Below are 15050 nucleotides of genomic sequence, written 5' to 3'. Positions count from 1 at the left end.
TATATTAGGTCATTGTAACTGCCTTTGTATATTCACTTGGGATATCATTGATATTCTGGTCTGATAAAAAAAAAAAAAACAACCACAAGATTGATGAGGCTCGGAGAAGGTGCAGGTTCTTGTGGGACTCCAATAGATAAGCTGGTGGAATCAGAGAAGGTGGTGCAGTTTGACTTCATGAATCCAGTATTTTTCAAAACAACATCTACATAAGGCAAGTCACTTTCACATCAATTATACTCCATTAATATGTGACCACTGATTATCAAAAGTTTGCACCAGGTACAGCAGCATTAGGGCACATGCATGACAACTATTTCTGGTATTGAACAGTCCCTCTCTGAATATAAAGTGGGCAGATTCAGTACAGTGATGAGGGCAGACGTCAGAATGCAAGTCATTCAAGAAAATATTGTTCACAGGTCTCTACGCCCCTCTTCTGCATATAACGTAACTGTCCCTAAAGGTAGAAGATCCAAATGGGGTGGCAGAAGCTTTGCTACCTGTGCTTCCAAACTCTGGAACACTCTTCCCCCTGATCTTAACAAAATGACAGGACTGCTTCCTTTCAGGAAAGGCCTGAAAACATGGCTTTTTAATCAACAGGTCTTTCATTACCTCAAATCCTTTTTACTGCTTTTTTGGTTCTTCCTTCAGTGGGTCAGCACCTAGATGCCCCTGGGCATGAGTGCACTTTATAAATTCACATTCACAGTTGTCTGGTGACAATTACCTCTATGGGATAGACTGGAGACAACCTTAGGTTAAGTGTCTTTCTTATGATGGTATGTGTCATGTTTTAAGAGACTCCTCAAAGCAAGTGATGATTTGACAGTATTGGTAGTTATTAGTAGAGCAGTGAGGCCTATGGTTGCAGATTGTAATTTGTAGATTTCAGCAGACAAGCATCTTTCGTAAAAGATTATCTGATTCAGATTCTTTGGTGCCAATGTGGGTTTAAAGTCAACAAAATGGGTTGGAGAATAGCATTTGTACAAACATTTGAGAAACTATGGTGGCTCAAAGGATTTCAATTTCGTTTTTAAAGACATAAAACAGATTATGCAGAACTCTTTAATGGGTAGATGCAAGAGTAATTAGTCTATCATGACTCAAAGATCCTTATCAGCCTACACCAATTCTTTTGATGACGTTTTAGCCTCAGCAGTCCACATGTGGAAGCAGATCATCTTAGCATTGAGGATAACAACCTATGGCTCAACCCTGTGAGTAATGGCAAAGTTAGGAAAAAAAGGCGTACTGGGCACTACCTACAGTAATCCCCAAAAGTTAAAAATAGTTCAGGCATTTCATCAATAATTTGTATGCGTTTCTCATCAAAAGCACTTATTCACGAGGGTGGACTGGCTTAGAGAAGGTGATTGAGTGGTCCCTGGTTTTGTTTCTGTGCTGGATCTGCTCCTTGTTAACGGATAGAAGACAAGGTGTCAGCCTGGCCCCTTACTCTTCAGAAGCCTGCAAACTTATTTGTGGAGAGCCTCAAGGTTCCTTGCTCAGCCTCACCCTCTTCAACACATGCATGATCCCTCTGTCCAATGTCATTTGCGAACACGACCTGAACATCCGCTCCTATCTAACAACGCACAACTTATGCATTCCGTCGCAAGTTTCCCAACACAAGAAACAAGTTCACCACCTGCATGACTGAAGTTGATAACTGGATGAAAGGCAACAGTCTACAGCTCAATACCAACAAGACAGAAGTAGTGATCTTCGTCAAGAACACTTCACCATGAGACTGCAACTGGTGGGCAGCGGAACTTAAACTCATCATCCATGCCAGGAACCTCGACATCATCATCAACAGCGAACTCGATGTGACCGCAGTGAATGTTGTCACTATATCCTACTTCCACACCTTGAAGATGCTGAGGAAGATCTTCAAAGGGCTCCCAAGCAACAATAGGAAAAACGTCACTCACACTCAAGTAATCAGCAAGTTGGACTTCAAGAACACCCTCTATGACGAAATCACCAAGCAACTCACCAGAAGTCTACAAACCTCTGTAGCCAGACTCATCTTCAACCTCCCACACAAAGCTCATATCACACAACACCTAAGAGAGCTCCATTAGGTTCTGATACAAAAATGCCCTAGTTTCAAACTCCTCACACACACATGCAAGGCACTACACAACAAAGACACCAACCTACTGGAACAGTCGCATCTCTTTCCACCGACAACCCAAACCCCGCCACTCTGCACAACCCCTACCTGCACACTTTCAATACATACACAGAACCAGATCAGGAAGATTGGTGTTCTCTTACATCGCTCCTAACGTGTAGATCAAGCTCCCATTCCACATCAGAGACTCCTCCTCTCTTTTTCAATTCTGCAAGAAGCTGACATCCAGGCTTTTCAATTAACCAACCTCCCATAAGCAGGGATAGGCACATATCTGCTTAGTGCCTGGATACCCTCATGGATGGCAGAGCATCCACAAATACATATAACATAACAAAGAATAGTGCTGACTTGTCTTTAAATGCACCTTATACATCCCTACAAACACAAAGAAAGTCTTTCGAACTAAGCACTGATAAAAATATGACCGTATACACACAAAATGTCGTGCTGACCATTCATGAACAACACGGATGAACTGTTGCAATTGCTATTGGAAGAAAACCAGGGACATGGGTTCACTAATTACTTAAAAATGTATTTTTGTGAGTAGGTTTCCATTTTTACAAATGGTGCTTATATATTTCTGTTCTAAAACAGGTCTCTGTTTTGCCTCAAGTATATATATAGACTTTATTTGCAAAACCCAGGATGGGACATTCCTGTACAAATATATATTCACCAGTCAGCCTCATCAGCATCTATTTGCAAGTGACCAGGGTTAACCTTCAGTGCTTTTTCATGGGTCTGCTTGCCAATAATATACCCTTTCAGATTTAGAGCCTACAAATGAGGCAACAGAACTGTCGTTAGCATTTAGACACCCTGTCTTCGGTATTGTCATTCAGGTTTAACTGCCTGCCCTCCCAAATCTCCAATCAACCTACCAAATATCATGCAGTGCCTTGTAAGAATTCAAATGAAATCCGTGGGGGAAACCCTTGTTTTTCAGGAAAGAAGGTTTTATTCCCAGAGACTTCATGCAAGTATGCAGACTAGCCCTTTCAGGTTTCCTCTTTTAGGAAAGGATTTAAGTTGAGGTACAAAACTTTGATTTGCTTATTAATGCTTAGGTATTCGATGAACAACAAAAAAGAATAGAAACTGTATTTCCCGTTACCTTTTTAAAAAATTTATCAGCATTTTAAAAGGAAAACGCGTGCACTGTATGATACTGCTTAATCCAAGCTGAAATAGGAACGTGATTTACTCAAGACTGCTTGTGTCACTGAACACTACTCAGGTGTCATGTCCTCCAGGAAAGGACATTGTTATATAAGTAGGTGAGCGGTCTAGCTGATCCAGACAGAAGTGAGATGCCAGGAACTTCCTGGGTGGAGACAGGAAGTACTAGTTTTCCCTCTCACTACATTGAGGGAAGCAGTGAGAATAGGACGTGTGGAGAGTAGCTCCACATCAGTAGGCCATGTATAAAAGCTGAGAAATTAATATAGATGAGTTAATAGCCTGATGCCAGGTGCTGTCTTTTATGCAGAGTGTTATGCTTGCCAGTGCTGTGAAGAGAAACCAATCCAGAACAGGACAACTGGCGACGAAGGTGGGATCGAATATCACGCCTGCAGATAACGGAGGCAAGTAATATAAGAAAGTACTAGTGCTGAGGAAGCACAAATTACTTGCAGCTAGCGTGCAGCTTTAAAGAAAAGCAGGAATTCTCTGAACTACAAGCCATGCATGCTTTAGCCGAGTGGCGGCCATTTTTAAGTCAGACAAGTTGAGAGACAGTCCACTGAAGTCTATGGGGTAGCCATGTTGAAGTCAGACACCCTGAGACAAATCCACTAAAATCAATGAGGCAGCCGTATTGGAATTAGGCAATCCAAGCCTAACTCACTGAAGCCTACTGAGACAGCCATACTAAGGGCAGACACCAAGCCAGGTTGGCTTTTGAAAGGAATACACATAGCTGGGGGCATCAAAGCTGGAACAGCTCTACAAAGAAAATGTGATGCTGCCAGAAAGAATACAGTGATCACCTTTGAGTGAGCTTTTCCAAAATCAAAGAAAAACAACTATACGCAAGACCTCTACCGAAGAGGGCCAACAAATAATACATAAAGTATAGTGAGCAGTCTTGTGGCATTATCATACTAGCACATTCCACCATCATGTCGGTGGGAAAAGAAACACAAAAATCTAACCCCTGCGTTGAAGTGCCACCCCCAGTGAGACAGACGGGCACCCAAGGTTTGGGCCCCAAATGGAAACGGTGGCTGGAGTCACTGGATGAATTTCTTGCAACAACCGGTGAGCGAAGAGACGAAAAACGTCTGCTACTACTACTTCAGCTGGTGGGGCATGAAGGCCGACGCCTAATCAGAAAGTTTTCAACAAAGGACACAGAGACATATGAAAAACTCAAAGAGACACTACGTGCCCATTTCAACACAAAGAAAGAGGTGGATCAAGAACGACTCATCTTCAACGCAGCACGGCAGGAACCAGGTGAATCATTAACAAATTTCATTACAAGGTTACAAAGTCTGGTACAATACTGCAATTTTAATACATTCACAAATGAGGAAGCAATTCGACTCAGGGTAATTGAGGGCTGTTTAATACCAGACACGAAGCGCAAGATCCTTCCAAAGCAGCTCTCGCTAAAGGAAATCATTAGGAGGGCCGAAGCTGGAGAGCGGACCAAAGCAAGAGAATTGCACCTCAATGCAAGAAAGGAAGACAAGAAAAATTAGATATTTCTCATGTCAGTGAGTAAAGTCCAAGAAACCAATAGAGCCAGAAAGAGTGAGGGCAAAGACAGACCAGAAGCAAGATATCACGATAGACAAAGTGAAATGAAATACTCAGATTCAACAATACAAAAGGCAGTGGAGGATGGCAAACAAAAGACCGGGACATTCCGGGATTGTGACAGACAAACTGAAATAACTTCAAGGAGCCATTCATCAAACTTTCCAGAATATTCTGAAGAAGCATCAAGCAGTGGGACAGATCACACAAATGGAACAGACGACACCATGCCCAACAAGCGTGAAGAAAAAACAAACTACAGAAGATAAGGCAATTCACACCAACTCTGGAAACCGGTATACAAACACACCGGAGCCACCCACTGTTTATCGAACTTCTTAGACTTTTCTGAAGAAGCATCAAGCAGTGGAATATATCACACACATGGCACAGACGACAGTGCGTCCAACAAGCAAGAAGAAGAACCAAACCACATAAGACTGGGCAATTCATTCAGACACCGGAAATGGGTATGCAAACGCACTCAAGACACCCATGACAAGAAGGAGAAAACTGAGAGGAGACAATTAACATCACATGAGAGGAGCAGAGACAAAATGCACTGGGGCCAAACAATAGAAATAAACACTCGGCTATCAAATTATCCCTCGTTGCAAGAGCACATAAGACACTTCGAGAGATGTACCCAAAGAAACGTCCCAAAGACAGCTCCGACTCAAGGAGCAGTTCATCACAGTCCATCAGCTCAAGAGATTCACCAGTGAGAACACACCCAAAAGGACTTCCTCAAAAGAAATCAGCAGAAGATTCATCTGATTCAGAAAGCATGTTTGCACAATCACTCAGGTCAACAGAGTCAAGATCAAGAAAACGCCAATGCAGTCAATCACCCAAATGCACATTGGAATCAGAGAACGTTCTCCCAGTTCAGAGCAAAACATCACATGCCGATGACTCAGAACAATCACTAACCCCACAACGCAACATGTCATGTCAGTTATATTCACATCAAGACATAAATAATATATCTTCACCTCTGATGGGGACAGCTCGGCTGACTCAAAGAGCTTGCAGAATAAGAACGAATGTATGGGACATTACCCAAAAATGTTGGGAAAAGGCTGTCTCATCCCTTTGTAAGAAAGGCAGACATATGTTGACAGAGACATGTCATTCTCAAGGAAAGGGGGATGAGAAAAGAACATGCATATGCCCGGATGGTCAAAGACTTCAACATTCCCAAATGCAATTGGGAGTGGGTGAGGCAAACAGAACAAGTAAATGGGTCCCAGAGCCGACCCTTGTTCTCGTGAAGCATCGAAACAACAAACACCTTTCTCAACAGAAACCCCACTCAACATCCACAGAGCTAACAAACCAATCAAGGAGCCCAAAGGATGCACACCTCACCAACGAACACTCCCCGCAACATCTGCAGAACCACTCTCAACATTCGCAGAGCAAAGAAACCAACTACAGAGCCCAAATGATGCACTGAAGAGATTGACTGAATTTCTTTGTAATTGGGGGGGAGATGTCATGTCTTCTAAGAAAAGACGTTGTTTTATAAGTAGGTCAGCAGAGCTAACAAACCAGTCAGGGAGCAGAAAGAATGCTCACCTCATTAACGAACACTCCCCGCAACAGACATCACCCTCAACATCCGCAGAACCACTCTCAACATTTGCGGAGCAAAGAAACCAACTACAGAGCCCAAAGGATGCACTGAAGAGATTGACTGAATTTCTTTGTAAGTGGGGGGAGATGTCATGTCCACCAGGAAAGGAAATTGTTATATAAGTAGGTCAGCGGTCTAGCTGACCCAGACAGAAGTGAGATGCCAGGAACTTCCTGGGTGGAGACAGGAAGGACTAATTTTCCCTCTCACTACATTGAGGGAAGCAGAGAGAATAGGATGTGTGGAGAGTAGCTCCACATCAGTAGGCCATGTATAAAAGCTGAGAAATTAATATAGATTAGTTAATAGCCTGATGCCAGGTGCTGTCTTTTATGCGGAGTGTTATGCTTGCCAGTGCTGTGAAGAGAAACCAATCCAGAACAGGACATCAGGCTCTTAAGATTTAGGTTTTTTACTATTCTGGTAATTCACAAGTTGCTGTATCACACTATGGAATATTTTAATAGTCTCCAGTATCCCTTGTATACTGTAAAAGAAGCCAGATGAGGAACTGAATCTCATTAAGTTCTTTCTTTTGCTGCAGTTATGTTATTGTGATGGGCTATTTGTCACTGATCTACAACGTTGATATTTTGCAGACTCAAAAGCCTCTCTTTTTTGTCAATAGGCTCTTCTCACTTTCATCTTCTATCTAAAATCCTGTTCCTGAAGTATGTAGCAGAGAAATAAGTTACCCACCTTCAGTAACACTCTTTCGCAAGGATAATCTATCTGACCGCAGAGCCCCACCTTGTGAATGCCCGGGTGGCAGACTGGATCCGAAGATTGTTTTCTTAGTAATTCCCTAGCATGCCGCTAGGTGACATTGAGAAGCTTCACATCAGGTCCGTCCCACCCTAGAAGTGATATTGGGTCCCTATATAATCAAAACCTCTGCACAGGACATCCGTTTCTTTCTGATATCTGTCTGAGCTGTGGGACGCGGAGCCCTAGTAATCAGATTGTGTCAGTGGGCTGATCTCTAATTTACATTTTTTAGTATCAGTCAAATTAGTCCATCCCACAAAACTTGGAGGGAGGGTCGAGGAGGAATCTGGGGATAGATAGAGTATGCACCAGAAAGAGAATTACTAAAGATAAGTAACTTGTTCTTCTGATGGACACTTCTTGCCACAAATTCCTCATCTGGTGAATACATACCAGAATAGTACCTCGCTAGCTAATGGATCTGTGGGTGGTTAAGACCAAGAAATTGTGCAGGAATGAACAGGAAAAGTGCCCTTCTTACCCTACCTGGTAATCCAGTTGTACTTTTTGAACGTGTGAACTGATGCCCATGTCACAGTTTTGCAGATGTCCAAGATTCATGGTAGCAGCTTTGGTCAAAATAACCCAGAGGCCTTCCTGAAGCTGTTTCTTAGCCAGACCATAGAAGATCTTTATACAAAGAACAATCCATCTGGAGATAGTCTATTTCTGCACTGAGCTTCCCTTTATTGCCCCTGAGAAACCCACAAAGAGCTGATCATCCACCCAGTGATATTTAGTTTAACAAACATAGAAACTCAGAGCTCTCTTCGGTCTGGGCCATGGAGTCTTGCTCTCCTTCCTTGGATAGATGAGGAACAGCGAAGAATATCAGCAGGGATAGACTGCTCAATGTGGAAAGGCATTACAGCCTTTGGGGGAATGCTTCCCTGGTCTCGCACTAACTTGTCCCGAAAGATGGTAATGTATGGTTGCTGGACAGAAAGTGCTGGCAACTTACTCATGTGACGCCCTGACATGAGTGCAATGAGAAGCACTGTTTTAAATGTGAGCAGGTTCTGAGGACAGTTGTGCCTCTGCCGAATGAGGTTCAAATCAAGTGTGAGAACCAGATTGAGGTTCAGCTGGTGCATCAAAAAGGGTTTTGGCTGGAACATATGGATCAGCCAACCAAGCCCTCATGTCTGAGTGGTTTCAAGTTGTTGCTGCGTGTTCAAGACGGGGCACGATTCACAGCTCTAGAGAGGAGTCTGAAGGCAGTGCCTGTCTTTCACAGTGCCTGGTAGTGGGTCACAAAGGAGTTAGACTCATCCAATTCTTGGCCTCTGCTGAGAGCACAGAGCAATAAAGTATATTTGTCAATCGGAATTACCATTTTAGGTGAAAGTGCGTACAATTGGTACACAAATACTGTCAAAATATTTCCACCAAAGGAAAAGAAATGCAGTGTCTCTGTGTATGTGTGTGTAAGAGAGGGGATGGGGGAGAGGAGGGAACAAAAGAAACAATGCAGAAGGAGAAATGAAAAAAAAAGGCAGAAGGTGAAGAGTGAGGGATGCAAATGAAGACTTCAGAGGATGATGTGAGGAGAAAAGAGTGTAAGCAACTAGCACAGTGGAAAGAGATGCGAAGGGAAGAATGCTCATTTATATGATATTGAGTACAAATCTGTGCTAATAAGCACTGGCAAAGTCAAATGGTCTGTCATGTTTTATGTGTTTTTTTCTGTGATATTTTTGGGCTCACTAACACCAGAGGCATTCAAATACTGATTGGGTGCACACCTGGAAAGCTGACATTTCAGGCCACGTCCCTAGTCCATAGTACATTACATTAACTCCTCTCTTATAAAAGATTTCAAATTACCTATATTTGGTCACAACCAGTGCAGAGACCCCATCCATCTTTTTCATCACATGTAAAGCAGTAGCTCAATTGTAATGGCTTGTTTAAAAAAAGTACTACTTTGGCCTCTATTTTGCTGCACACTCATCAGCTATCAAACTACCTGTCAGTAGGCCCAAGAGATAGGTCAGTGAGATGAGCGTTCATCACTTGATCTGACTGGTTATTGGCAGGTTATTCTTTTATCCTAGCTAATTCCAACAATTAACCGTGGGACATTGACCAATACATGTTTTGCAAAAGGATGCAAAGGGTGAATGGGGGCCACATTGTTTTAGGGTGCCCAGGCCTATTTTTGATCCCAATTCGACCCTGCTCTTCTTCCTCTGTGTGCTGCTGGCTTCACCCCTGTTTTGTCATCCCAAGAGCTTCTCATTAGTGCAGCTGAGATGGGTATTTTTAAGGGGGTGCATAGAAAGGAACGACTGTCTATATTGAAGGCTGTCTCGCCTTCAATGCAAACCTCTTTTGGTTTCTTTGACTATGAACCCTGGCGAGACAGCCTTCATTATAGTCCTTCCTCGCTTTCTGGCCACAGACACTAAAGACGGGCTATAAAGACGAATCCATTGCCAATCAACCTTTATTTGACACAGAAACAAAAAGACGAATGTATCAAATGCATAGAGCCCTCACTATAAAAAGCATTTTGTTTCTCTTTTTGAGTTTATTGTTTGCATTTTTAAAGTGTTAGCACACTAAATCAAGGCCTATTGGCTGTGTCAATGATAGTTACTTAATGACGTGGAGCTGCAACAGAGGGATGAGAGGCTGGGTGTGTCCTATTGTGTGTGCGCGCGCGTGTGTGTGTCTGTGTGTGCGTGTGTGCGTGCGCGCACGGGCGTGTGTGTGTGTCTGTGTGTGTGCGTGTACGCACGTGCGTGTACGCATGTGCGTGTGTGTGTGTGTCAGACACTGTAGACAAGAGTTCTGAATGCCCAACATACCTGTTGCGACGGCGCGGACAAGCACGTAGTTTAGTCTTATAACAGGGCAAACAAGCTGTTTAGATTTGGATGGATCCGGAGCTGGTTTTTTGTGACACTTGAGCATAAGCTTGTCATCCTGTCTCTGCATCAGCACTAACAGATCTTCCAGGAGCAGCACATGCACATCTAAAGATGGAGAGACAATATAGACACAAAGACAAAAGAATAGTTTGCCATCAGATCTGAGATTATAAAAGAGCAAACCTGGAAAGATACAGATATGTACATTTACCTTGCTTGGCTATTTCCATAGCACACACAACAATCAATCATATCTTTATTTTAAATGAATAGGTGTGCATTCAACTGCAGATGTTCACTTTGCAGAGAAAGAGTGACAGGAAAACAAATCACTCATCAATGTGAGAGGGAGGTGCAGGATGGGCAGGATGAAGAATGGGTGTTCACTTTGAGAGAGAAAAGCCAGTTTCTTCATGCAGGAAGCTGGCTCTGTATACACTAGACCAAAGTGAGGTATAGTGTGCACAGAGTCCAGTGGATCCCCAAAGGTAGGCAGAGGTTGAAGTAGGGAGTACCATACTCTCAATTTGTGGTAGCGTGTGCGAGCAGTAAGGCCTTATCAGAGGGTAGTGCTAAGCATTTATTGTACAACTCAGAGAAGAGATGATTTCACACACTCAAGGACTGAACTCGGACCAAATTGGTTTGTTTAAATATATTATTTAGTTATATTTCTTTTCTAGAACCAAGCCAGGCCTGGTACAGGTAAGTATAAGTATACTTTGGAAGCATATGCAGTTTAAATACAGTTTGAATGCAGTGAATTAGTTATTGTAGAATTACTTTATATCTGCAGATAGTCAGGTTTACTTTGCAATTACTTTTCTTACACAGCCAGGTATCTCTAGATGCAAGGCTGGTGCACTTCCTGAGGGAAAGAAAAATGAGACAATACATTTTGCAAAGTTATTACAGATTTGCAGTACTACTCATGAGCCACATTTAGGCCTGAGAAGGCAGAACTGGGTTTACGGGTCTGTAGGTAAGTTACAGTCAAATGGGCACTCGAGTCACACCGCCAGCGGCACAGGGGCAGCGGGTTGCAGGGACCACATGTTAGCCAAGGGCTAGGCACAGTTGTGGGCTTTTAGACTGCAGCAAGCAAGCCACCAGATTGGGAACAAAAGCTTCTGGGGTCGAGGTCAGTGCTGAATGGCCAACACAAGAACTACACCATCAGCAGCACAGGAGTGGCTGGGTTTAGGATGCAGTCTTGGCTGAGGCTGCAGACTAAGTCGCGGTTCCCTCGGAGTCGGTCAGCTGCTGTTGAGGAGAATGGGGGCTTTGGGAGTCATCGTACGGTAACTGCAAGCATTTGGAGATGGAGTTGGTCAGACGGTCATAGTTGCTCTTTCTGGTCCACTTCGGTTATGGAGTCGGTCAAGGTGTCACCTTTGGTCGCGGTTGAGGGGACCTTCAGTTGTTGGATGCAGGTTTGATTTACGAGATTGTTGAGGTTCAGGGGTTACTAGGATCCAGGCTAGGATAGCTCGGAGGAGCTCCTTAGGGTGTTGATTCACTTGGACACGGGGCGCCGGGAGCAGAGTGGTGGAGACTCACAGAGTTGGCCTGAGTCAGAGTTGGTTACTTTTGAGCAAGTCGATGCTCATGGGAGACAAAGTCCTTTTTAGACGCAAAGGCAGGGCAGATTCTCAGGGTTTTCGAGGACTGCTGGCTGCAGGACACACAGAGGTTCTGTTGGAAGATTCTGAGGTCGGGAGAGGCCGGTATGGCTGGGGTCAAGTCAGTTGGTGTGCTCCTCTTCTCCTCTCTGCACAGCTGTTCGGTCCTTCTTTTCGGCTCTGATCTGTGGAGGCAAGGTTCAGGGTTTCCCCTAAATACCAAATTTAGGGAGTTACAGGTAAGTACAGGTTAGGACCAATTGGTCCCTTTTTTGGGGTGGCTACACCTCCTATTATGCCACCTTCCAGTGGGAGGGGGAATAAGCCTCTCTCTGGTTGGCTAGGTCTTCCATCTGCAAGATGGCAGGGACTGAGAGTTGTGCTTCACCTCACCTCCCCCACCTAAGGGGTGGGGTTGGCCTAGGTGGGCACACCTCTCTTCTTAACTTTGTTTTCGCACTGATTCTCCCGCCCAAGGTTTGGGTTAGCACCAGTTGGGGCAACTTGCTCGGAGCAGCAAATGGCTGGGGTAGCTCACAATGGCGGCAGGCCTTTGAAGCTTCCCCATTATGGACCCTGCCCATCCTGGGGGAGGAGGCTTGGCACCTTGTCCCAGGATGTGCTTTGTTTCAGGACCCAGAGAGCAGCAGGCTTTCGACCCAGGGGTCCAGAAACATGTCTGTTTGGTGGCAGCTGGGGAGCAGCCACTCAGCCAGGACACTAGAGTTAGGTTGTTTTTAAGGAGGCATCTCAAAGATGCTCTCTGAGTGCATTTTTCATTAAAGCCCACACTGGCATCAGAGTGGGTTTAATATGCTGAGACATTTGATACCAAATTTCCCGGTTTTCGGTAAAAACCATTATGTTGCTGTGGCATTCGTAATAACAAACTCCCAGACCATATACTCTTTATGGCAATACTGCACTTACAATGTCCAAGAATTGACTTAGCCGCTGTAGGGGTACTGGGCTCATGTACCGGTACCCTCACCACTGGTATAGTGCACTCAGCTAGAAGGGTGACTTATCTAGGCCAGGGCAGTGGGTTGTAGGCATGGCACACAGGGATGTGTGCCATGTCGACTCTTCACTTTGTTCTGCTCCAAAACACGCAGCCTGCAAGGGGAGTGTGTGTTTGTGAAGGTACAGGATCGCTAACGGTGGCACAATAAATGCTGCAGCCCTTTGAGGCCTTCCCTGGTCACAGTGCCCTTGGTACCTATGGTACCTCTTACAAGGGACTTACATGTGGCCAGAGAGGTGCCAATTGGGTTTTGCAACATTACAGGTTTAGGGAAAGAACATAGGCCCTGGGTACCTGGTTGGCAGGAGCCCGGGGCACACTTAGTCAAAATACATCAACATTTAGGCAAAAAAGTGGGGGCAACCATGCAAAAAGGGGCACTTTCCTATACTTCCTAGTTATCAATATTTGAGATTGTGTGCAAAGAGACCTTTTACACACATGTTCTGGGTAAAAGAAAATAGCCAAGATACTGTATAAATGGAAGATGACTTGCAACATTTATTGTCAGGGTTAACTAAAAAAGTGACCTGGATCTTTGTACCTGAAGACATTTTGGTCTGTCTCAGTTTGTGATCTTTTCCACATTTCTCTTAGCTTTGATTAGCTTGTACAGTTTCTTTCAACTGGTAGGAGGGGGTGAGGTTGTGTAGGATCTCCTTCAGATATCACATCTTACCACTTCTTCCTCAGTATTAGTGTAACATGCACAAGCCCATTTAGACTTTCCACTGACATCCACATGATTTTGTTTATGATTTGCTTCAGTTTGTCACTGTAAAATCCTAGTTCAGAACTAACAAATGAATTGAACTGCCCATATAAAATGTTTTTGGTGTCCATGAATGAAAGACAACCATCAGGAAACCTTAAGAGAAACAGTAGCTCACTTCAACATCTCAAAATCCAGTAATGGATCAAAGTTAAAAAAATGACTCCTAGATTCCTGTTTTCAACAAAGCCTTTGGTAACAGTGACCACCAAATTTATTGAATGGGAGACCTGGTGTATGAGAGAAGGGAACTGTGTCCAAGAGGTGTATAGTGTTTCCTCTCTGTCAAACTTAATATGTCTGTGAATCAAAAGTTTGTGAAAGAACCAAAATTGTTGCTCATGGTTAGATTTAGTGGGGAGCATTGTAGCATATGTGCCATCAATGTTTTTGTGAAGACTGCTAGTCAGTAATTGTTGTTAGCAGTTCACGGGGCTGAGGTCTGATGAATGAGCGTATAATCCATAAGCAACATAGGTGACTTGAGCACTAGCATTGCTGTGAAGAGGAGCAAGGCCCTTTTTTAGCCAGACTGGAGAGAAACTGAAGGCATATGAAGAGTCTCTCTCTACAGTCTTCATGCAAGGGAGGCATTTTGAATGTTAGCAGCCTTCATCCGAGTATTCTTTCAGAAGAAGGGAAAAAGTGAACTCGTCTTGGGGTACTTTAGTATTGAAGTATTCTTTACATTAATATTTCTATATAACCAATTTTCATTTGTGTTTGTAACACTAAGAAACTGGAAAATATAAGAATGCAGTGGTTTGAAGGGCAGTCCTATCATTATGGTGATCAGACTAATGCAGGTGGCACACTAGGGGGGCTGATACATTTAAGGCCCTTCACAAAGGCTTTTAGAATAGGTATCTTGAATAGAACATCTTCCCTATTCTGCATTTATGCAGCAATAGCTTCTAGGTGTAAGGTGGCAAAGAGGTCTATATCTGAGGTACCACCATCGCCAAACATACGTGAGTAGGGCTGGTGGGTGGAGTTCCCACTCATGGACTTGTGGCTGCATCCTGCTGAGCAAGTCTGCAAAGTCGCTATCCACTCCCAGAGGAACTCTGCCTGGAGACACACAAGGTGGAAATTGCCCAGTGCCAAATACTCTGAGCTAGTGCTGATAGTTGAGAAAAGTATGTTTCACCTTGTATTTGCATGGAAAATAAGGCAGTCATGTTATCAGTTCAGAAAAGCCCCACCTTGCCCTAAATGTCCGGTACAAAAGCTTTGAGGGCTAGATGTATGGAGAAAAGCTCAAGATGTTTTATATGAAGAGCATGATGAGGTAGACACAGATTATGGAATGTCATGTTGTTCAGATGTGCTTACGAACTGGCGAGAGATGAGGCTGTGGTAATGGTCAACTGTGGTACCTGGTCTGCGAAGGGCCTGCCACACAATAGATTGTTATTGTTACACTAT

The 15050-nt window shown here is 43.8% G+C and overlaps 1 protein-coding gene across 1 annotated transcript in view; it reads right to left on the bottom strand.

Moving 5' to 3' along the window:
• LOC146772835 (rho guanine nucleotide exchange factor 11-like) overlaps window positions 1-15050 on the bottom strand; it is a 337239-nt gene that overhangs the window by 122240 nt on the left and 199949 nt on the right. Inside the window, 1 exon segment of the mRNA XM_085637036.1 lies at window positions 10142-10309. Within this exon segment, the coding sequence (XP_085493162.1) occupies window positions 10142-10309 (168 nt within the window).

Source organism: Triturus cristatus, chromosome 12 (genome assembly GCF_964204655.1).
Source record: "Triturus cristatus chromosome 12, aTriCri1.1, whole genome shotgun sequence".
Lineage (NCBI taxonomy): Eukaryota > Metazoa > Chordata > Amphibia > Caudata > Salamandridae > Triturus > Triturus cristatus.
The sequence above is the reverse complement of the archived record's forward strand: the minus strand, read 5'-3'. Positions and strand labels throughout refer to the sequence as shown.